This window comes from Pundamilia nyererei, unplaced genomic scaffold (genome assembly GCF_000239375.1).
Source record: "Pundamilia nyererei isolate P.nyererei 1_Seehausen unplaced genomic scaffold, PunNye1.0 scaffold00001, whole genome shotgun sequence".
Taxonomy (NCBI): Eukaryota; Metazoa; Chordata; class Actinopteri; order Cichliformes; family Cichlidae; genus Pundamilia; species Pundamilia nyererei.
In genome coordinates, this window is record NW_005187402.1 from 10372486 (window position 1) to 10395843 (window position 23358).

The 23358-nt window shown below is 41.8% G+C and overlaps 1 protein-coding gene across 3 annotated transcripts in view; it reads right to left on the reverse strand.

The window, feature by feature from the left end:
* Positions 1-204: 204 nt before the first annotated feature.
* The window catches only part of kdm3b (lysine (K)-specific demethylase 3B), a 26390-nt gene continuing 3236 nt past the window's right edge, over positions 205-23358 (reverse strand). The window contains exons 2-25 of one of the 3 annotated variants that reach the window (XM_005719809.2): positions 17042-17200; positions 13884-13997; positions 13541-13646; positions 12628-12752; positions 12472-12531; positions 11655-12350; positions 10343-11540; positions 10044-10260; positions 9715-9929; positions 9469-9621; positions 9246-9353; positions 9007-9134; positions 8610-8907; positions 8244-8497; positions 7619-7891; positions 7285-7456; positions 7059-7149; positions 6729-6859; positions 6508-6627; positions 5670-5693; positions 3112-3251; positions 2700-2876; positions 2443-2577; positions 205-1162 (exon numbers count right to left, since the gene is read on the reverse strand). In XM_005719809.2, coding sequence (XP_005719866.1) covers positions 1055-1162; positions 2443-2577; positions 2700-2876; positions 3112-3251; positions 5670-5693; positions 6508-6627; positions 6729-6859; positions 7059-7149; positions 7285-7456; positions 7619-7891; positions 8244-8497; positions 8610-8907; positions 9007-9134; positions 9246-9353; positions 9469-9621; positions 9715-9929; positions 10044-10260; positions 10343-11540; positions 11655-12350; positions 12472-12531; positions 12628-12752; positions 13541-13646; positions 13884-13997; positions 17042-17200 — 5202 coding nt within the window. In that variant the 3' untranslated portion in view covers positions 205-1054. Of the gene's footprint in view, positions 1163-2442; positions 2578-2699; positions 2877-3111; positions 3252-5669; positions 5694-6507; positions 6628-6728; positions 6860-7058; positions 7150-7284; positions 7457-7618; positions 7892-8243; positions 8498-8609; positions 8911-9006; positions 9135-9245; positions 9354-9468; positions 9622-9714; positions 9930-10043; positions 10261-10342; positions 11541-11654; positions 12351-12471; positions 12532-12627; positions 12753-13540; positions 13647-13883; positions 13998-17041; positions 17201-23358 lie in introns of all 3 variants that reach the window. The other 2 variants (XM_005719808.1, XM_005719810.1) reach the window with 2 other exon arrangements.

Sequence of the window (23358 nt, forward strand, 5' to 3'; positions counted from 1 at the left end):
AACATTATTGAAGCAGTGTGGGATCATCATGACAGAACGAAACAAAAGGTATCCCTGAATGTTGTTTAAGAAGCCTGGGGAAGTATTCCTGAACAATACTTAGTATCACTGCACCCAATTTACATTTTCCCAGCAAATTATAAAGAAATGGGTAGAGGCTTTATGGGTTAAAAAAAAAAAAAGATCAGAGAAGCAGCAGTTTTTGTAAATTTTATTGTGAAAAATCAAACAGACTGCTAGATCAATATATATATTGATACAATGTTAATGGCCAGTAGTTCTGTTCAGCTGCAATTGTGATTCTTGAACCATGTTGGAAGTCTGCAGTTCATTCAGCCCACATGACAAAGACAAGTGAAAAAAAAACTGCCCTCCTTTGAAGCCCCACCCAACCAATTATTACCTTGTGGTGTATAAAAAAAAAAATTAAAAAAAAAAGACTTCTTACTCTAAAAGTGAAATAAGAAAACTAAAAATACAAAACTTTGGTCTGCTTCCCTTGACTGGCTGTTTTCACAAATTCATTTCAGCCACAGAGGGCAGAAACAATCAGCTGTTTAAAAACTTAAACAGAAAAAAAAATTTCTACAAAAAACAGGTTAACCTCGCTCCTATTGAAGAAAGATAATATCAATGTCATCAAAATAGGAAAGTTAGCCCAGTACTCACATTTTTGTCAGTTGCTTATATTGTAGCTGAACCTCTGCTTCAAAGGCACGTCAGCTTTTACCTCCCTTACTCTCACGTCTTACATGTACAATGAAAACAGAACAAACACACTGACCTTAAATACAGAGTTAACCAAAATCAGAAAAAAAAAAAAAGGAAAACAACTAGACAAGTTTGAGCGTACTGTGTAACAGCGATAAAGGACTTCCTTCATCGAAGCGCTGATTCATCCCTCCCCATCTAATCAAATGTACAGTCTTCCCACACTCAAACCTTCACTGCCCTCAAAACAACCTACACTATCTCTGTACTCTGCGCTGTGCAGCTGGTACTTGTTTATGTAGGTATGAAATGTATGCGCTGTGTGCATGTAGTGGAGTGGTCTTCAGAGGCCAGCGGTTTGAGGAGACGAGTAAGGGCGCGTTAGTTTGGATTCGTGGGCCTTCAGCGTCCCAATGGCGTCCTTCACTGCGTGATAGATGATGTTCTTCACCTGAGGGTAAAAAATACAACAAAACAGTGGTGAGACAACACCAGACACAAAACACCTCACACCGATAAGAAATGATAACTTTTCAATGCTGCTGTGAGAAGAAGAAAAAAAAGTTCTTTTATTATCTTACTTTGAAGAGTATCATCGTGCTTTTCCTTTTATTTAACAAAAACATAGCATTGTTATATGTAAACACACGCTGTGCTGTGTTTGACTATAAAACAGAGACAGAACAATCAGCTTTTCCCAGTGAGAACTCTATAAACATGCTGCTGCGTTATAGTGAAGAATGGCCTCTAATATAAACATCCACCTTTGTAACAGTGTATACACTCACTGATCACTTTGTTACACCTGTTCAGCTGCTGGTTAATGCAAATATCCAATCAGCCAATTACATGGCAGTAATTCAGTGGAGCTACGTGTGTAGACATGGTCAAACTGAGTATCTGAATGGGCAAGAAAGGTGATTTAGGTGACTTTAAACATTTATCTGCTGGGATTTTCCCACACAACAATCTCCTGAGCTTACAGGGAACGGGTCAGAAAAAAGTCGGAATTTCAAAGAGCATGAAAACATGCATCCATCCAACTTTAAGCCACTCAGTACTAGCTGAGCAACACTGAAGCAATCTCACAAAGCACTAATCATCTCAAACAGGTTTTTCAAACATGACCAATGAGTTCACTGCACTCAAACAACCTCCACAGTTAACAGATCCCAATCCAATAGAGCACCTGATGTGGTAGAACAGAAGATTCCCGTCATGGATGTAGAAACTGTGTGATGCTGTCATGTCAATGTGAATGAAAATCTGAGGAATGTTTCCAGCACCTTGTTGAATCTATGCCATGAAAAATGAAAACTAATCTAAAGACAACACCATTACCAGCCAGGTGTAACTAATGAAGTGTCCGCTGAGTGTGTATATATATACACAAGGGTTAACAAAACAGACACAAGAGTGTATGAAAGGTGAACAATATAAATTGTGCCTGTTTCTTTAAACCCTTCAATTTTTAACACTTTATAATGCTTCTCAGGCTTCAGCCCCAGTTTATAGATGACATACTGGTAACCAATCTTAATTTTATAGTTTTTAAATAACTGTCAGCAACTAATAAACTCTTTGTTCCAATAAAAAGATCATAAAACTGTGAACACAGAGTTAAGTAAACTATAGCCTACAGCTTCAAGTGACACAAGCAAACATCGTCCTCTAGTATAAACCATCCAAATAAGACATAAAACTACACACTGAGAGGAAAAACACACCCACCTGGAGTTTATCTTCATGGTTTGTGTGAGTAGTGGACAGGTGTCTGAACTCCTGGGTCAGCCTGAAACAGTGCCTCACATGCTCGGGAGACACAAAGTCCTCCGCCACCTTGATACAGCTGTACAGGTTGTGCACCTGAGTGTGCAGAAAGGACAAATGTGTTCATGGAGGTGTGAGAAAAATCACAAAAAACAGGCAGGTCTGTTGAATCACAGGGTATGTGTACAGCTCCACTTTTCACATAAAAACAGTCTGACCTGGTGGGGAGCTCCAGCAGGGATAAATACAGCATCTCCTAAGAACTGTACAATGGCCCAACCCTGGACGCCATATTCTTCGTAGAGCCTGCGGCGGAGCACCTGGTCCAGGTACCAGCTCTGGTCATGAATCGGGTCGTGATCTGGCGGGTTCTCTTGACCTTGTTCTTCTCCCACCTGTGAAAGGTCAGGACAAGCCATTGCTTAGAAAGAATGAGCTTTTAAGTAAAAGTTCCCCAGCTGGCAAATTTTTGTTTGTGAACTTTAATCATCTTCTGCAGAAATCAAGCTATCGTTCCACCCCAGTTTTATTTATCCAATGACAATCCTGTCCTCACAGTTTATGGTTACAAAATGTTACGGCTACAGCTAGCGACAAGCCAGCCTGAAACAGATCTGCCGGCTTGCTGACCTTGCGAAGCAGCTCCCTGATTTTCTCTGCGTCCTTGGCAGCATAGATGTGCCAGAGAGCTCCAGGCTTCTCCTTTCCCTCGTGCACCCTCCTCTTCGTCATTTCATCCACATCGCCTTCCTCAATGGTGGTCAAGACCTCTGGAGACCAAACATAAGCAAACAACAGTTGTAATCAGCACTGTCTCTATAACAGCTGTAAGAGAAGTTAGTTTATTTGACTTTTAGTGGCCTTTTTAAATTAGCTTTTGCACTGTGATTGTTAAATTTTTCCACAGCACTTTAAACACTACCGTGTTTTACTCGATTCCATTTCCATGAATGACTAAGCTAAGTGCTGGGACAGTGATTGGAAGTGCTAAATCTACATATTTTTTCTTTAAATAGAACAATTTCATTCATATACATCCATCACAGACTTTTTCTTGGCAGAAACGGTGCAGGGATGTAGTTCTCAACTGGTGACAAATGACCTAAGAGGACATCAATGCTGTAAGAGTTTTATTCTGAAGTGCACTAAAAGCTCAGAATCTGCATCTTCCATGACACAAGCATGCCAAGCAGCAGGCCTGTGTGCTCATGGGTTTTCAATGAACTGTGACCACTGTATTTCCTCAAATACATGACTTTTATGTACCTCAACTGCTGAAGCAGGTCTGTATCAAGAGGCAGGTTTACTTTCTAATGTCTTGTTTGTTTTTAAAAAAAGACATTTTTGGTCTTGTCTCAGTAATACTTTTTTAAAGTTAGTGCATTATTGTACTTTCAAATTAAAAGCCCTTTAGTGTTGCAGTGCACAAAAACACTTTGATTTTAAAGGCATACAATAATACAAGAGAACCCAGACAGGCTAATTTCTTCATGCTGATCACGTCCCCCAGGCATTATTGGAGGTGCTCCTTTTAGCTGAATAAAGGTTTTCACTTGAGAAAATACGGTAATTAATATAAATGCGGCTTAAGCATTCATATTATTGAGATCCAAATCTTTATTATTATTATTATTATATTTAATAAACTATGTTTCTAGTGCATGAAAGCATTGTATATTTCCTAACTACTAACTACTTTTTTTGGAAATATGTCACTACTGAAAATGTAGATCCTATGGTCAGACCAGCTGAGAACTACTGGGGCACAGGACAGGACAAGCTGCAGACTACACAATCACATTTATGACACATAAACATTCACAGCCTACTGCTGACTTACACAGCAGCTAAAACTACTGCCTTAATAAGAGTCCACTGGACTCTCGCCATAATACTGACAGACCTTTGATTCATTAACACGAATCGAAACAAACGCGTGTAATAAAATCCGTCGCGTCAGTGGACTTTCATCTTTCCCTCACCAAAAACCTGGCTGTGGTCAAAGTTTCTCATTGAAATCTAAACGTGTTTGCATTCAGCTGTAATAAACGTGCCCGTGTACGACTGCAGTTTTTTTCTCTAGTCCATCATAAATAACTTCTTTACAGCTATAAGTTCAGCTCCTAGGCTACAACAGTTCTTTTATGTTTATGTTGTTGGGGTCTTTATGTATAAAAGGAAGGATACTAAGGATTTGTCTTAAACCGACTTACTAATAATGATGTGCTCATTAGAGTAATATTCTTTGGACTGTAATCAGTGCAATAAAATAAATCCTAATAAAAGTTTTAGGTGGTTTAATGCTTCAAAATGAAAAGAAACATCCGGCTGATTCTTCCTAAACTTTTCCACTGAACATTGAAAAAGCTGGGAAATTAAAGCACAATAACCCATCCAGTTTTATCCTGCACAGAGTGGCTTTCCTGACTGCACCCTTTCCACTTCCTGGGTCACCACCAGGAAGTGGAAAGGGTGAAAAATATATACAACTTAAAAAGAAAGTAGTAATTTCAGCATAATTAACTTTTGAAAGATAAATCACCAGCTGGATGTGGAGGTTCTATTCCTAATGTTCTTTTTTGCTAACTTTGCTCAATAATGCATAACAAATCTCTTCCCTCTACTACTCACTTATGTCTTTGCTATAAATTTAAAACCTCATCAACTAAATAAGAATATTAGATAAGCACACTACAGGAAAATGTAGTTTCCTACTTATCCCTAATTGCGTGTGTGCAGGAGCATGAGAGTCACTCAGATGAGTGAAAAGAAGCCTGCAGAGGGGAACAGGTAATGCCAAATCTAGATGCCCTTCATTCAAACTTTTCTCCCACGGGGTAAGGACCAGAGCACAGTGCACCCAAAACTACCAAATCTCCAACCAAATGTGTCACATTTATCTAACCCAACACTGAAAATACACAAAAGGAAAATAAAACAAAAAACACGGATCTCCAGAGAGCAGCAATGCGGAAAATTTAAATGCCATATGTGGTTACTTAGTTTAATAAAGCGTGTATTTACACAGAAATCAGGAAAAAATGCAGCAGCAGAAACTAGCAGACGGTTCCCAGTGCTCTGGCCCCTACTGCACAGATAACAGAAGGATGGAGTGGAGGAGTGAAGAAGGGGAGTTAGTCAAGAAGAAGGGCATGCTACTCAATTTATACAACTGAAAGTCTACAGACCTTTGCGTCCAGAGATTTCTGCCTCTGTGAATGAGAAATTTTGCCACAATGTAAATGAGCAAGACCCACTGAAGGGTCTTATCAGAGTCCAAGCCAAGACAACTAAAACAGTGTAGCTATAATGTTTAGGATGAGGTTGTGGAAAAACTGGGTTGTTCAAGAGCGATAAAGTGAGGAATGAGTGATGAAGTGTTTCAAGAAGAAAGTTCGTTAACTTGTACTCCACTTAATGCTTCACAGGATAATATGGCTTTAGTGTGCAAGGTGTGTAATATTGTTACAGAAATACTCTCACATTACAAAAATTTGTGTTTTTGGAAGTCAGGATGGATTTCAAAAACATTCATATATTACAGTAACACATTTTTACTATCAGGAACAGATATACGTGTAAATCTCACTGTCACAAGCCTGGAAAATAAAACAAAACCCTGACATTTAAAGCTTATTCCCACTTATTACTATAGCTGATTAAGTTTCTCTTTGCTTATATGGTTTTGCACGTTTACTTTTAAGCCATAAATCTGACAGAGACTCCAGATATCTGACCTGTAGTGCTAAATCTGGATGTTCGGGGTTATTTACATGATGGAGTCATACCAGCTAATATACACTGTCCCTTCTTAAATCAAATGAGCAGCAGAGGCAACAGCGTCGGAGCACCAATGTGACTCTCTTCCATTTACGGAGAGACCGCAGAGGTAAAATTTTTAGCTCCTATTTGGTTCATTTTATTGGAAATCGGTTAAATTAAACAATCCTGATCTTCAATGAGTTTGTTGAACACAGAAAGCAAGACCGTAAAAAAAGGAGACAAAGTGTGTTTAAGTCTACCAACCTTCCTCCTGGTTGTCTTCTCCGTGAGGGATGCCAACATAGACCATGACGTTGACCGCATCAGACACATCCAGGTGGAGGTTAGTGGTTCCCACCTTCCGGTCTTCAGTCGATATTAAGCCTGCAGGTTAAAATAGAGGGAAACGAGTGATGCGAGATAAATAAATTATATCGCACATAAGGAGAGAAAGACAAAATAATTCCATCAGACGTTGTTCTTACCATAAGCGTTGTACATCTTCGGTCCAAGGTCAGGACGCACAAAAAAGTTAGGGAGGCGCGAAGCGAGATTTAGACGACCGTCTCTTTTTGTGTACTCGGGCAAAGGGAGGTTGTCCATTAAATCGTCAAACCTGGGAAAGGTACAAGAGACATTCCCATCAATAACAGACCTTACATAAATACAAACAGGCAGAATTTACAGCTGCAAAGCATGAAAATACAAAGAAGAGATCAAATCAGTTAGCTCCTCTATGTCCTCCATGTGTATGAGCGAACAACCGCAGAACATCACTGAGACGCTTTCTCTGTAAATATTTTTGTGTTCCTCACCGTGTGGGCATCATGTCCCTGAAGTCTTCACCTGGAGGCCAGTCCTTTAATTTTAACACCATGGGCAGGCCATCGGCATCTTGCAGTCGCTCTGCATTCATAAAGAACACATTTAGTGACATCTGTCCAGCATCAGAGAAAAACATGCTAGATACAATAATTGGTGATCTCATGGATCCAAGTAACAAATAAAATAATTGAGGAAAAAGAGAGTTTGGATACTCACTGGAAATAACCTCAAAGCCATCCCAGAACTCTCGCACCTTTACATCAGAGATAATAGCACAATTTCTACAATTGACCAGGTCTACATCCTGGTCTCCAAACTCCTCGCTGAAAGCATCAGGCCGCCACAACTCAGTCTTCAGACGTTTATGTATCCCTGACACCAACACAGGCTGGCCACAAAGCAGAGGTAATCAGACAGTAATGGGTGAGTTACATCAATCAATGCAATAAAATTTCAACCCATAGCTCAGTAACATCCATCTCTGCATAATTTTAACACAAAAATCAAAGAATTGGATGAAAGATGAAGTTATGCTAATCATAATTCTTACCTGTCCCTGCTTCCAGCACTCTCTGAAGATCTTCCAGTTGTTGCTGTTGCTGGGATCCTGTAGGCAAAGGAGTCGGCCATCGCAGAGCCAGGAGTGTGAGGTATGTGGCTCCAAAACGCTAAGGCCCATTACGCCGTCTTTGCGAGACCCTAACGCTCCGAGTTCTCCGCCTTCAGAGGCCCCGGTGCGACGGCCCTCGGCCTTCTTGGTCTCCACAACTGAGGCGATGATGTGATCCAGGAAGTTTGGAAGGCTGCTCTTCAGCTTGTCGCTCTGTCAGGTCACGTAAAGATTTTGGGTTACCCAGCTATGTAGTTTTATTTCTAGCTAGCCGATACTATTGTTGAAGGAGTACAGTTTCAGTAGTTTATACACTAAAATTTCCAAAGAATCAGTAGATGGTGGTAATTTTTTAATGATTTACTCCACAACTTGTGCACTGCAGAAATCTGTTGCTTGCTAAAATACAACAAATTGTATTCCTGTTTTCAGCATCTAAATTTCCATATTTAAATGGACTTAAAGTATAATTTCAAGTTCAGAAACTTAGCTGAAGTTTTTGTGTTGATACATACGTTTGAAAAAAATTGATCATCATATGGAAAAATGAAAACATTTTACTTACGCCTGCTGAGGTAAAAACAGAGGGGAATGGTACCCCACTCTCTCCAGGGCCTTGGGGCAGTTTTCCTGGTCCGGAGTTGAGCAGGTCCCGGAGACTGGATCCCTCAGGTTTAGACTGGGCCATGCTGGAGCCCAGTAAAAGGCTGTTAAATAGCTTAGGGCTAGAAGCAGAAGGCTTTGACAGAGCACTGAGGGAGTCCAGGCCGAAGGGAGGTCGACTGTCTCGACTCATTATGGAGCGAAGCGAACCGGAGTCTGGAGAAAGATGGGAGGAAGGAGCGACGTTATTCAGATCCTAGGTTGATGTAATCTTTTTCATGCACTAAGATTTTACACACTCAACACTTGTAACCCACTTCTTACTTACCCTTTGTGTCATCCTTGGCTTTCTGTGTGGCCAAGTCTGCCAGCCAGTGCAGAGCAGAGCTGTTGCCTTCTCCTGATGAGCGCGACTCCTTGACAGAGGATTGTGTGAGGTTACAGGGGGAGGACGTACCACTGGTGGAGGTACTGGTACTGCCCACACTTTCTCCACCCCCACTGTCTGACGATACTGGTGTCTGTGTGGTTTCTGTTTTGATTGCTGATGTTTCTCCCTCTGATTTTGGAGTGATGCCAGTACCAGAGGTTGCACCTGCAAGGACACCCCCACTGCCCGGTGTGGACTGCTGAGACACACATAACAAGATAGCAGAGTCATCAGTTTAGGAGCTTTCAAAGTGTAGACATGAGAAAAGAAAGCTCGTAAAGTTGTAAAACTGTACCTGTGAAATCCCATTTGGGGCAGTAGGGCGCACTAGAGGCTTAGTGTGTCGATTGGCACAGGGACAGTTGGCTTTAATACCCCACTTGCCTCTTGCTGAGTGCACCATGTCTCCTATATTGTAAAGAGCTGGAAGAGAAGGAGAGTACGATCATCACACCTTTTACTGTAGCAATATTTGATCACGGGTAACATTTAATGTTCCTGCGATGGGGGAGTTGATCATAATGTACATGTTACCTGTTCCAGGTATAATTTGTGTAGGCATGAGGTTTTGTGGCTCGTGAGGTTGGCCTTTGGCACACTTCAACCAAGAGAAAACTTCATCCTCCGGAGTTTCGTCTACATCTGAAGGACAGAATAAAGTCAACCATGTATTTCCAACACAAAAAGCTAAATAAGGAATAAAATAAGACACACTAAACAGCCCTAAAGTTACTCTAATATCACTGCAGTGACTCACCCTCCCTTGGCCTGTTCCTGCGAAGCCGGTAGCAGTCCAGACACACTCCAAACCCACATTTACGACAGACCCAGTGGATGTTGAAAAGGGTGGTCTCACACACATCGCACATTTCTCTGACGCCTCGCACGGCACGTTTCCAGGCCACTTTCTCTGCAGGGCAATCAAAAAATAAGCGGATTAAACTCGTGGCAAACAAAACTCTAATGCGAAAACATGAGCTTAGAGAGATGTCTTTATACTTACGGTGAGGCTCCACCATCATCATGGCCTCCTTCTCAGACATCACCAACTGACAAAACTGATCTCCCACATTGGCCAGGATGTACTTGGATGTGTCGAGGTCGAGGCCCTCATGGACAGCGGGCACAGGTAGCCACAGTCCCATGGCCATAGAATCACTCTGCTGGGGACTTAAGAAACCTTCCACACGCAGCACACCTTTACGAGTGAAAGCCAGCCTAGTCACGAGCAAAAAGAGTAAAACATTAAGGTCAAAACACACTTTTTTTTTTCAAAAATAAAGAAATACATAAATAAAATTATAAAGAAAGACAAAGCTGCGTGATCCATACCTTCTGAAGTGGAAAAAACGACAGGCTACATTCGGATCATCATCGTCGTCGCTCTCTTCGCCCGTATTCCGATATTTCCGATAACGCTCCAGGCGGCATTCGCGGCACTTGTGCAAGTGAGGGGCCACATTGATGCAGGAACCATCTTGAAGAAAGGACTCACCAGACTGCTTTAGACGACGCACCTTGCTCTGATCTTTAAGTACAGACTGACCCACTGGAAAAGAGAGTTTAGTGTTACCTCTCTTGGTAAGCTTGTTTATCACCATTTTAAAAAGTGAGAAGTGGACAAGTCTTACCTTTGAAAGGCTTGTTACGTGGACGGCTCTTAGCGGCCCCCTGGACCTTATTTTTCTGCATGATGGCTCCATCCTTGGCAGAAACAGAAGGTCCTCCTGGGATTTGACCTTTCTCCAGGCCCTCTTCATTATCACTCAGATCTGAGAGGTCACTGTTGCTGCTGGACTCGGAGTCATGTTTAGACGACTGGCCTCTGTCTTCCAAGCTAAACTTCTGAGACTGGCTCTGGTCGAAGGGCACGGGCACCTCCTCCATTCCGCCAGGGCCAGCGTTTCCAAACATCGGGCAGTCTGAGGTGGATGATGAAATCTCGCTAACATCTTGCACCTCCTTTGTCTCAGTCCCTTCACTTTGTAACGTTTGAGATGAGGCTGGTGCCGGAGAGGGGGAAGTGCTGGTTGAAGCAGCTGCTGACGATGCTGGGAAAGGAGAAGACAGAATCCCCTTAGGTGGCTCTGCCATAGTGAACAGGTTCGGCTTGCTGTCCAGCGCAGGACCCATGGACTGTGGCTCGGACCCAGTTAGGCCAACGAAAGCTGTGAGGGAGGATTTTTCCCCGTATGCCAAAAATGGATTAGCAGACTCCTTGGAGTTCTGTAGAAAAAGGTTCTGGTGACTCTCTGCAGAATTAAAACCAGACTGCAGCCCTAAGCCAACTACTGAACTTCCATTATTACTGTTCTTTTTAGAAGCACTTTGGGCTCCAGAGGACACTGCTGGACCACCCACATTTAAGCCAGAGCTCCGTCCTCCTGGAGAGCCCCCCATGCCCTGGAAGGGTGATGATGATTTGTTGAACACACCATTTCCCGTTTGCTGGACCTCAGGCACTTTAGGCTGCTCAGGCTTTTTCAGCCCTTCAGTGGGGGCTGCTGGCTTGAAAAGGCTTGGAGGCTCTTTACTCAGGCTCTCAGACACTGCAGTAAAGTAATTGGTGTCCTTGGATTGGGTCTGATCAGCAGTTAGATTTAGGCTGGTGACAGACTTCTGCGACATGCACTGGAAAAACAGGTTCTGGTCTGGCTTAGGCTGAGCCTCAGTCTTTGCTCCACCAAAACTGAAGCCAAAAGGCTTGGGAGCATCCTGAGAGGCTGTGGTAGTGGTAGGAGCTCCGTTGGTCTGCGAGGTAACATCTCCAAATACAGGAGCAGTAGGTCCAGCTTGGGACAAACGAAAGCCTGATGCTGTTTTAGATCCCTGAGGAACAGAAACACAACACGGTTAAGTCAAATAATAGAGATAACAGATTGCAAAGAGCAATTTGTTGGAAATGTACAGTATTAATGGTACTTGTTACATCATTGGTTTTACCTCCGTCTGGCTTCCCCAGTTAGAAGTTTTAGAGCTAAAACCCACAGAAGCTGAAAGCGAAACACTGGGAACGCTGTCTTGTGACCAAGAAATGGTGACAGGTCCTGGGGAAACAAGAGCAGCTGTTTTGGAATAAGCTGCCTGGTTGCCCTCCTCTCGTTCGAGCTGGGGGGATGAGGAGGCCTTGGGGGCTGGTGCTCCAGGAACCAAGACTGGCATCTGGCCTAGTGAGGGAAAAGACGCAGTGGAAAAGGGGGAAGGGGCTGGTTTGAGGGGAGGAGGAGTGGGTGTAATGGTGGTGGTCGAGTCTGCTGCTCCCTGCGTGGCGACTGCACGACCGTTTTCTTTGATGTGGCCGGGATAGAGAGGAGAACTAGCGTTTGACTGGTCCATCTGGAGCGAGGAATTAATTGTTGGGGGCGAACCTCGGCCCTGAGGAAAGGTTCCATCTGAAGAGCTTCCATTTTTGGTTGTGCTGCTGACTCTTTCACCAGAGTCTCCAGCCCAAATCCCCATCGCGTCCACTGCAGTTTTGCTGGTGTCGCCGCAGTTTTGTGCGTCCGCTCCGGTATCTGCTGCTCCTTTAAACCGTTTCAAGTTCAAGTCATCCTCACCTTCTGAGGCAGTCCTGCGTCTGCGTCCGCTGTCTCCTTTCATTGTTTCGCTGTCCTTCCTTCGCCGCCCATTCTTGCCAAGCTGAAGGCAGAAAATATCCAGAAATAATTAAAAATCTAAATCTCAAATGACTTATTAACTAAACATACAGCACACAGCATGAGGAGAGTTTGACGGATATCGACTAATGAAACAACCCTACCTCCTCCTCTGTCAGCATGACGTGTATCACACGAGGATCAACCATCTGATTTTCTTCTCCCTGCAGCGCAAAAAAAAAGAAAAAAGTGTAGTCATTAAGTAACATTTATTTACACCATGAACAGTAGAATTTATTTAGGCAAAACATAAACATTACCTTATCCAAGGTAATCTCCATAATGTGAGAGATAGGGTCGTGCTGTGAGACCAGTCCAGTGGCCCAGCACTCTTCAAACTCCGGCTGGTACACACGAACTTTGCGTCCTTGAATGGTGTATGAACCTGAGGACAGGTACAATGGGAAAACAGGACTTGAGAGAATTAAATCTACATCCCTCACATGTCATTTAAATCTGCCAGACAGACATGTTGCTTTTAAATAAAACACAGATGGTTTTTATTCTGAACTCAAATTCCTTCATTTCTCTAACAATACGAGTGACAGTGTCCAACCTGAGGGCCAGATCGGCTCTGTGAAAGAGACCAGCCCAATAGAGGACTTTGTAAAATGTGAAAAATACAGAGGAGGGCGGCATAATATTTAGGTCTTCCACTATAATTTGCACTAAACAAATTGCAGCAAAGGTATCGCTTCATAGGAATAGTCGTCTGCACTGTTATAGCCCATTTCCACTAGTACCTACTGAGGTCAGATGGGCTTGACTCAACTTTAAGGATTTTCCAGTAGGTGGTGGTACCTGGTACTTTTTTAGTACCTACTCAGCCAAGGTTCAAACTTATCTGAGGTCATCTGAAAACAGACTGCATGCCACCGATTAGCTAGTCAGTGGGAAGCTAATTAACCCAAGCAGCTGTGTGCCAATGTGCTTGTCTGAGTTGCTGTTGTACCAAACGTGTAAATCACTAAACTACAAAGCCACCCAAATGCCACGTTTAAGAACATCAAATAAATCATAACCAGAAATTAATAGGCTTAACTTAAGTAAGTGCCACTGATTAGGACTCCTTTCAATTTTAATTATGTGACAAACACCCTTAATTGTTTTGGTATGTACCACATCCAGGATGTGAAATCGAGATAAAGGAAACTGGTGAAGGTTGAAACTTACCCTTCCTGAATATCTCCTGCAGTTCAAAGTCAGTACGCCAGTTGGAGATGGCAGCCTGCAGAGATGGCTGCTCCAACAGCAAAGGGTGTCTAACATCTTTATCAACCTGCAAAAGGACAGAAACCAAACTGATCTGAAGCAGCGCTCGCAAGTAGAGCTGAAATGTAGAACAAAACATGTATGCAGCTGTGACATTAACATGTATCCTGAGTGATAAATAGTCAATCTGTTTAATGATTGCATGAAATAGAAAACACCAGACGCTAAATCACAAAATGTTGTTGGTACTGTTTGATATACAAGTTCGCAAACTTCTTTAACAAACGCTAGAATTTTTGTATACCTCAAACCTTTGGACAGTTTTGTTGTCGGGCAGGAACTCAAAATTCTTGTTTCCAAAATACTCTACAGGAACCAAGGATCCTAAACCAACTCTGTCCACCAGAGAGCGGAAAGTCTGTGGAAAAGGCGAGAGCATGTAATGAGATAAATACAGGGAGAAAACTTACATTAGGTTTATTCAGTTCAACAACCAAAAGGAGTAACAAAAGTATGCATTTATGCATTTTTTTGTATGTTATACAATTTTGTAGATCAGTCTAATAGTCCACCACCAGTTACTTGCCACTATATTTGGTATAATCAGCACCTCGGTGCATTTAGGTGTGCAGACATGGTTAATACAACCTCCTTAAGTTCAAACTGAGCATCAGAATGGAGGAAAAATGGTCATTCAACTGACTGAATAAGGCATGGTTATTGGTTGTTGGTGTCAGACAGGCTGGACTGGGTATTTCAGACAGTGCTGATCTACTGGGATTTACCCACAGGACCATCTCTAGCACTTACGGAGAACGGTCTGAAAAAGAAAGTTGCCAGTGAGCAGTAGTTCTTTGGGTAAAAACGCCATGCTGTTGTAGACTGCTTGATAGGACGGCAACAGTAACTTGAACACCCACTTGATGAACCAAGATATGCAGAAGAGCATCTCTGAATGCAGAACACATTGAACCTTGACGCAGATGGGCAACATCAGAAGGCCCTTGGGTCTTATTTCTGTCAGCTAAGAACAGGAAACAGAGTCTACGATTCACATAGGCTCACCAAAGGATTGGAAATATGTTGCCTGGTCTGATGAGTCTCAATTTCTGCTGGAAAATCAATCGGCAGGGTCAGAACTTGGCATAAACAGCATGAAGACATTGATCATTCCTGCCTTGCAGGCTATTGGGTTGGGTTTAATGGTGTGGGGATATTTTCTAGGCATACTCTAATCATCTTATAGTAACAGAGTATCGTTTAAATGCCACAGCCTGCCTGAGTACTGTTGCTGACCAGCTCCTTTTATGCCCATGGTGTGACCATCTTCTGATGGCTGCTTCAAGCAGGATAACACACCATGTCAAAAAATCTCAAGTCACGTCTAACTGGTTTCCTGAACATGACAATGAGTTCACTGTATTGAAATGGCCTCGACAGACACCAAATCCCAATCCGATAGAGCACCTTTGGGATGTGGTGAAACAGGAGATTTACATCACGGATGCATTAGATGTATGCATTAGTTCTGCAGCTATCAATTATTTTAGTTATCGAGTGTTCGATCAATTATCTGATTAACTGAATATTACTTTGTCATATTAATGAGCAACGATAATTATTCAAGAGAGGAAACTGATCTTTCAAACTGCACTACTAATTGCAATTTCTAAAATGGAAACCAATGTTTTAATAGTTTAACTGAATACAATGTCTGCCAAAACAATTCAAACCTCTCGTTGTATTTAAATATCATATTAAAATCATATTTTAAAGAAAACTATTTCTTAAATCCAAAGTAACAGTAATTTAAAAAAAACAGAAAAAGAAAAAAAGGTATATACACAATCTAAGCTGAGGCACAGAATAAAACAGCCTTTACTCTTTCTTTCAATGTGTTCTTCCATTAATAGGAGGCAAAAAGAGTTCTGACTGTACTGCATCACTTGGACGTAGTAGATCTGGTGGGTGTTCAGGCGTATGTGTTTTCTGAGTGTGTGCTCGTGTGTCTGTAAATGATGACTGCAATGAAGAAAAGCAAGCATGTCCACATTTTTAAAACTGAAACTGGGCTTTTAAATGCAATATTTTCTACTGCAGAAAACAGACGTTCTAACGGTGTAGATGTAATAATTAATGGTAATAGTTGATGTCAATAATTCAGTGTCCATGTCAGCAGCCTAGAGTTTTACAGGCCCATGTATATTTTTACTGGCCTGCAGTAAAAACATTTTAAATATTTTAAATCACAAATGTGGGTGACACATTTGTGATTTACAGGGTGACAAGTGAGCGCTACCAAGTTGTTGGATTAACCCAAAGCATTGAACCAAAAAAATGCATCAACCATTTTTTAAGATTATTGAAGGTATTCAATGATTTAATGCAGCTCTAATGTGTAACCAACACATCTGTAGCAACTACCAATAGGAACCAGAATATTTCAGGAATGACACCATTACTTTGTTGAATCTATGCCATGAAATATTAGGGACAGTTCTGGAGGCACTAGTAACTAAGTAAGTAAAGTAAACTGGCCAATTCAAAACCAAAACGTCTATGAAAGGGTAAAACAGACTGCACATTGACCTGGCCTCGGTTGACTTCTGTTTACTATCTGGAAGATAAGTAACATAAGCAGTTAATGATGTGCTGACTTTCCTGTCTGCCCTCAAGGTGATCATTAAGCCAGTTGTATACGTATGTACTAAGAGTCCATGCGTGAACACATGCAAGCATTTTTCTTGTTTTTTTTTTTTTTAAATGTGCATGTAGACAATGTTTTGCAATTGCACTCAAACCGTGCAGATCATTTTTTGTTAATTCTTTGTCATACATTGGTCCCAAAATGTTGATGTAGAGTCATTTTCATATAAATAAGAAAACAGCACTCTCACACCGATCACACAAAGAAATATAGAAACAAATAATACAATTATAACGTGCTTTATGCATTTACATTAAACATGGATGCTTTGATCTTATGCAAGTAAAACATCAAGCACTGAATCAAACTCCATAGTAATTGACTCATTTTGTTGTTGAAATTAAGCTATCATTGCCAATATCCAGCTGCAAGTGTTAGCTGTTCAAAACGCGTACGAGGTGATGGTAACCTTCAGATTGGACATTATTATACTTATATGCAAATGTGCACTGCAGAGCGTACAACAATGACTAAAATAACTCCCAGTGTGGATGTGGAAGGTGAGCAACATGTAAATGGCGCTTTAATTTTTCTTTGTCTCCTCTCGATGAGTCGGGAGACACCAGTGTGGGATCAGGTGCACACTTTATTTTCAAATGAATTTCAATGACCGAAAGAGTTATCCAACTTCCATTCACTTTACATTCCAAACATAAATCTGATCTAAGTACAGCTCACTCTACTCCTCATTCACAGATGGAGCCCAGACTATTTGGGTGGTTAATGGTTTTGCTTGTTTCCAGCTGAGCACTCACCAGAGCAGGCCAGGCTGGTGCCGAGGCTCCGCTTGTGTCGGTAACGTCGCTACGACGGGCCCAAACAATGGAGTCTTCTACCAGCACAGCTTTCACCCCCTCGTCATACACCTGCACCCAAGAACAGCGCTGCGAAGCATTCTCAAACTCCACAAATACCTGCAAAATCAACCAGAACATACACACAAGGACTGTGAAGTGATGAAGCAAGTGAAATTACTGCAGACTCTAACACTTTCAGGAAATCGCAAGTCTAAACAAACAAAGCAAATCTGATTCCTTAAAAAGGTATTAAAATATCAAATTTGATACAAAGTTAATTAATATATTACCATCACAGGATGTTAAACTGTATTTTGGTTTTGTGAATTAAGTGAACTGCATGCTCCAACAGGTTTATATAACCTATATGTATAATATGTGTAAAATATGTATAATCCACATTTAATTGAACTTAAACTTCAAGGAGGCTGAGTACTGCTAGAGGAAAACTTGAGATATCTTTTGTTATGTTTTCAGGTTAGCCCTCAAAACCCCAGGCTGCTGTTTGGATTCTCTAAGTGAAAAAACATCTGCACATTTACTCAGTAACTGCTCCTTTATGCATCATCTGTGGAAAAGTCCCCTTAACCATGCTGCCCAGCCCAGTGAGAAATCTGAAAAAAGATGTGTGATTTGGAGAGTAAATAACAGCCATACAAGTATGAGTCAGTCAACACTCACTATAGAAGTGAAGAACACCAAATGGTAAATCCACTTTAGTTCTTGCAGTTCTGGGTGCTACTCTACTATGAATGTGCCCTGCTTGAAAAATAGTACTGGCTGTGGATACCAAGAACAAGATTAATAAAACTGTCATATCTGTCCAAATGGTATTAATTTCATTTGTCTTTTTCCCCCAGTAACCATAACTGTATTTGCTAGTTCTGAAAAACAAAAACAGAACCAGACACGGGATATTACCATCACAATCAGCCTTAATAGTAGTCATTATGGCTGCCACGATTAGTCGACTAGTCAGGATTACGTCAACTATCAAAATTGTCAACGACTAATTTAATAGTCGACGTGTCGTTTGAAGCTTTTTAAGATCCCAAAAGACGCAGAAATAAGTAGTAGGATTTAAGAGTGTAATAACGAACTGAAATAGAAGATGGCAGCACTGCACGTACAAGGATTCCAGCTGCCGTTAAACCCCGAAGAAGAAGAAGCAGTGTCCGGTATCGTGGCTGTGTTCAAATTCAGGAACCGCAAACTCCTGAGCCTGCATTTGTAGGCCAATTACGTTACAGCAACACGACGAAGGCTGTTCAAATTCGAAGACTCCTCCAAATCCGCCCTTCATTTCCCCAGATTTGAAGGATGGGTCGGATGTATCTTTCGTGGCCCAACCTATCCCAGAATTCATAGCGCGGCCCTGCTCAGTTTCCTACAATGGCGGCAGCGACTTAGTTTTAATATTTCTGTTATTATTCTTTCTGGGTCAAAAAGTAAACTTTTAACATATTTTCAGGCGAGAATGTAGCTGTGTAAACTTCAAATATCTGCTCGGTTTATCAAGACATCACATATTTTCAAAAGCACTCTGACGTTTTTGGAGATGTCTGTTACCCACCAGCTCGATAGCTAGCCGGGGTTCAAGGCTCACTAGAGACGGTGAGACTCCCAGCAAATAGTTTTCGAACCCACCTCCGTCTTTCGCTACTCAGGTTAAACATGATATATAAGTCACTTAGATAACTTAAAATGTTATTGTTTGGCTTTTTTCAGTGTTTTATTTGTTCCTGAGTAAATCGGTTAGGCTGAGATTAAAGTTATAGTTTTTACACAGCTGAATAAAAGTCAAGCAGACAACTGATTATCAAAGTGTCAGATGCTCGAGAATATACTCCGGTGTCCTGTTATATTTAAGATAGCAATGAGCAGATGGCTGAGTTCATTAAACTCCACCGAAACAATATATTTAAATAAAATTTAATAAACTTTCATCTTGTCTTCATTTTTAGTTAGCACATATCTTAAACACTTTAAGCTGTAAGCTAAGGATAGTTATATAAGAGCAGATATTCTGGTGCAATAAGCTTCTACGTTTTACGTCCAACTGATGCATGATCTGATTAGTCGACTAATCGCAAAAACAATCGGTGACTAGTCGACTATCAAAATAATAGTTTGTGGCAGCCCTAGTAGTCATGCTATTTTTCTTTGGAGAAAAAGAATTGTAGATGCTCACAAAACACGAGCTGGATATACAAAGTTATTAAAGCTGCTCCAAGAGTCAAGAACTGGAGTGAGAAGTGTCATCAAGAAATTCAAAGATTGCCACACAGTACAGAACAAGGACAACCTGGTGAAACATTATGCACACTGGAAGCGCGACCTTTGGCCACATGAGATGAAACTGGAGCTTTTTGATCACAGACACTCAGCTTATGTTTGGAGAAAGAACATCAAGCTCCCAGTGAAACATGGTGGTGGGAGTATTATGCTGAGATGACGCTTCAGTGCTTCTGGAACTAGGAATCTCGTCCCACAGAATAGTGAAGAAAGAAGGATACGTAAAGATTTTGAATGAAAACCTTTTTTACAAATGTAAAAAGAACATTTTCATAGAGACATGATTATTCCGTCATCTGTTACTTTATGCAAATATGCACAATGGTTGATCGTTGCCAAAGTTCACATTCAAATGATCGGCTACACAAAGTAAACATAAGAACACCTGAGCTCCCACTTCTCACAAAGGACTACAGCTGTTTAATGGAGATGCCAGTCTTCCAGACTCCCACCGTCTCTTCTTCTAGTCACATTTGTTTACACTTGAGGTGGGAATATTACATCATGTTATTGATTAACACCATCTATGAAACTGATCGGCAACGACTTAGTCTTAATAGGAAAGGTTTCCCCTAACCTTTTAAGCAGTTCATTTGCATAATGACTGAAACTAGCACCAGTGATAAACAGTGGGCTGTGAGGTCAGTTTCTTGATCATTGATTTGCAAGAGAGAATGAAAGAGCCCGAATGGCAGCACCAGGTACTTGTAAGCTGCCCCCTCGAATACAAACCTCAAAAACTGCCTGTTGTTCATTTGTATAGCATCATGAAAATAAGCATCTGTTAGACTGATGTGACAGATTGATGTGACATCGGCACCTGATGTTTTAACACACCCAAACTGGGAGTTACAACCTGAGACATTTTGTGTGCAGGGGCTTTGTGCTTGGGAGACGGTGCTGGGAAAGTACAACGCCTTCAAGGACTGATGCTAGGACTGCGCCTCTTATTGTATCTTTGCCACTGGAGCCCCTCTCCGCTCAATCCCACACCTAGGACTACTAAGGCTTTTTCATCCTTGGCGTTGGGTCCCACCGGGAGCTTGAATGTGGACCTTTGCTCCAAGCCGACTGGCGTGGAACTCGAGCTGGAGGCTGCACTCTCACTGAAGGTTCACCCACAGCAGCAGTGGATGCTGCTCTTGCCCGGTGGCAGAGGAGCAGTAGGACTGTGAGATCTAGTTAGTTTGGGCTTGGTATGACGTCTGGCGATGATGTCACGCAGTGCCTCTGTTTGCTTCTTCCACAGATCAAAGCCTTAATGGCTTTGATTGATTGCCCAAATAACTCGGCAGCAAATACTCAGCCCTGTCATCATGCACATATCATCACAAGTCAAGACGTAAACACAGGTTTCCTCTTCTAATATTCGCGGAGGGAAATCCCGTACTTTATGTGTTGTACCGAGTGAATCAGCTGAAAGGGAACTATAATTTTATAGGTGACTTACTTATTTGGATGCCTGGACATATACTCTGAAGGCAGCAAACTTGCAGAGACAATACCAAGCAAACTGCTTAACCTCCAGGTAGTGATGGTTTGCCACTGTGCAAGACAATTCATTCTCAAACAACAGGGAAAAACGTTCCAAAACCTTGGTACATCCCACGCAAAAGGCAACAGATTTGCTAACTTTGTCCATGTGGCATCAAGCTTTACAGTAATTGTTCAGATTTTAAGGTTTTGCTGCATTCGTCTCATGCATCTGCAGCCTTCCAAATACAGTACTCTATGAAATCCACAGATCTCGGTGTCAAAAGCTTTCACTGGTCCAAATAAATCACAGGTAATAACCGCTTGTCTGCAGCACATATGGAGAGCATTTGTGCCAAGTAAGTGATCCATGATTTCCATGGTTCTTCAGTTTTACTTTTCCAAAGGTAACAAGGAATAAAAATCACCAACATGTCAAGGATTAATGACTTTAAAAAAATTAAAATTAAAATCAACCAAAACCAGTCTCTTCTCAACTTCATCAGATATCTGCACAATCCGGTGTTTCTCTGTATAGACAGGTGCATATGCATTAATGACTAAATACCTATACTCCACCTCCACAGTGTTAGACTGCAACTCCAAACTACTGTGGCCCTGGAGCTTGTAGTGCATCCACCACAGCTGAAGGTCTAGCATCACCACCTGCCGTCCAAGACAGTGATGTTGGAGTACATGTGACAAAAGAAGCATCCTCTCTGGAGAATTATCTGAATGATAGAGGGCCCCTGCAACAGCAACCTGGAAAGCGATCCGGTGCGTAGGGAAAACAGAAGACAGGACAGCCAGGACTAGCAGGTTCGCAGCCACTGGAGTTTCATGGTAACTGCGAGGAGTCTGTCCACTTGTAAACTGACTGCAAAGAGACTCAGTCTCTCAGACAGACTTTGAAAAACTGCCAGATACAACAAAAAGGCCATCTGTTTCCATTTATACAATAAGCGCCATATGTTAAAATCATGAACTGCCAAAGGTCTAAAATGCAGGAATGCAGAAACTTTACTCAAATTAGTTTATTGCTTGATTTTAGTCACTTTTGCCACTATTCTGACAATCTGTTTTTGTCACAACACCAGCTGCAACAACGTGGTTAGTACTGTTTTAGCTTTTTAAGTCTGCACATATAAGTACCATGCTCCTAGGGGATCTAATGTCATTTAATGAAGAAGGAACAACCACAAAGTGAGCTTTGAGTACCCTACCAAATGCCGCTTGGTGCAAAACCTTCTTAATCTAAATTTGGTGTTGCTTTTTATGAATCCAGAGCATACGTTCTTCTTTCTTTGTTGTTAGGATCTGGTCCTGACAGCCTGCACTGACATCTATGAGATAAGATAATCAGAAAGCACGTGTGATAAAACATATCAGACGGTTAAAGATGATAAGAAGCAAAAATTCATAAATTTCTGTATGGCATCTACGACTATCAGTCATCTTAGTGGCTGGATCATTATTGTAATATCATTTGCCTGCCTATTTAATAAATCTTGTGTACCTTCAAGTCCAGATCAAGCTGGGACGACAGGAAGAGTACCTATGATCAACAAAGAGAAGCCATACTAAGGTTTCTGCAGGTTCACCTGGGGAAGGATCATTAACGATTGCCTCCGGCTGTCTTTGTCTCCACGTTACCAGGGTGCCTGGTCCAGTCTGTCATCAGCAGCACACACTAAAGGTGTTGGATGGCTCTTGGCCTAACCCCCTGTCTGCAACTGAGGAAGGCTTGACTCTCTGTTACTTTACTAGTGACTTCCTTGCAGGTTTTCCAGCTGTGTGGTGCAACTAGGGCCTCTCGTCAGCTGTCTACGCCCAGAGAACACCTGCAGTGGAGGCAATGGTTTTTGAGTTGTTAGTTGAAATATGACCCCAACTAGCCCATATGACCCTATATTGAAGTCACTGGACCCTTACCTGTATTCGCAAATGGGCTCAATCGGACTTAGCTCAGACCTTGTAAAAGGAAGAGAACGTTTATGTCCGATCACACTTCTGATTGAACATGTTCTCATATCCATATCTTGTGGGAAACATGTAGAAAGGTTCAGGGCTACAGGGCATATATGGTCTAGTGTAGGGCTGCTCAATTAATCGAATTTTAATCGCGATTACGATCTGGGCTTTCAACGATCATTAAAAATGACTGAGCCGATTATTAGCCCCTCCCTCGTACTTTACTCTGGCGCTGCTCCGTGTGGTAAATCGAGCGCACCGCTCTCCATTCCGAACACGCGTCACAACAATTAAGAGGACCCGAGGGAAGCTCGGAAAGCTAAGCAGAAGTTATTTGGAGAGGAGAGTGACTGCTGTTGGTTGAAAAGAGAGGTAAAAAAAAACTTCAGTGGTGTGGAAACATTATGGGTTCACGGAGTCAGACGTGGATCAAGTAGACACAGTGTGTAAACTTTGCTAGGATGTAGTAGCTGCACCACAGAGCAACACTGCAAAGTTCACTAAACATAGATGTTTACATTTTTCATTTATTTCTT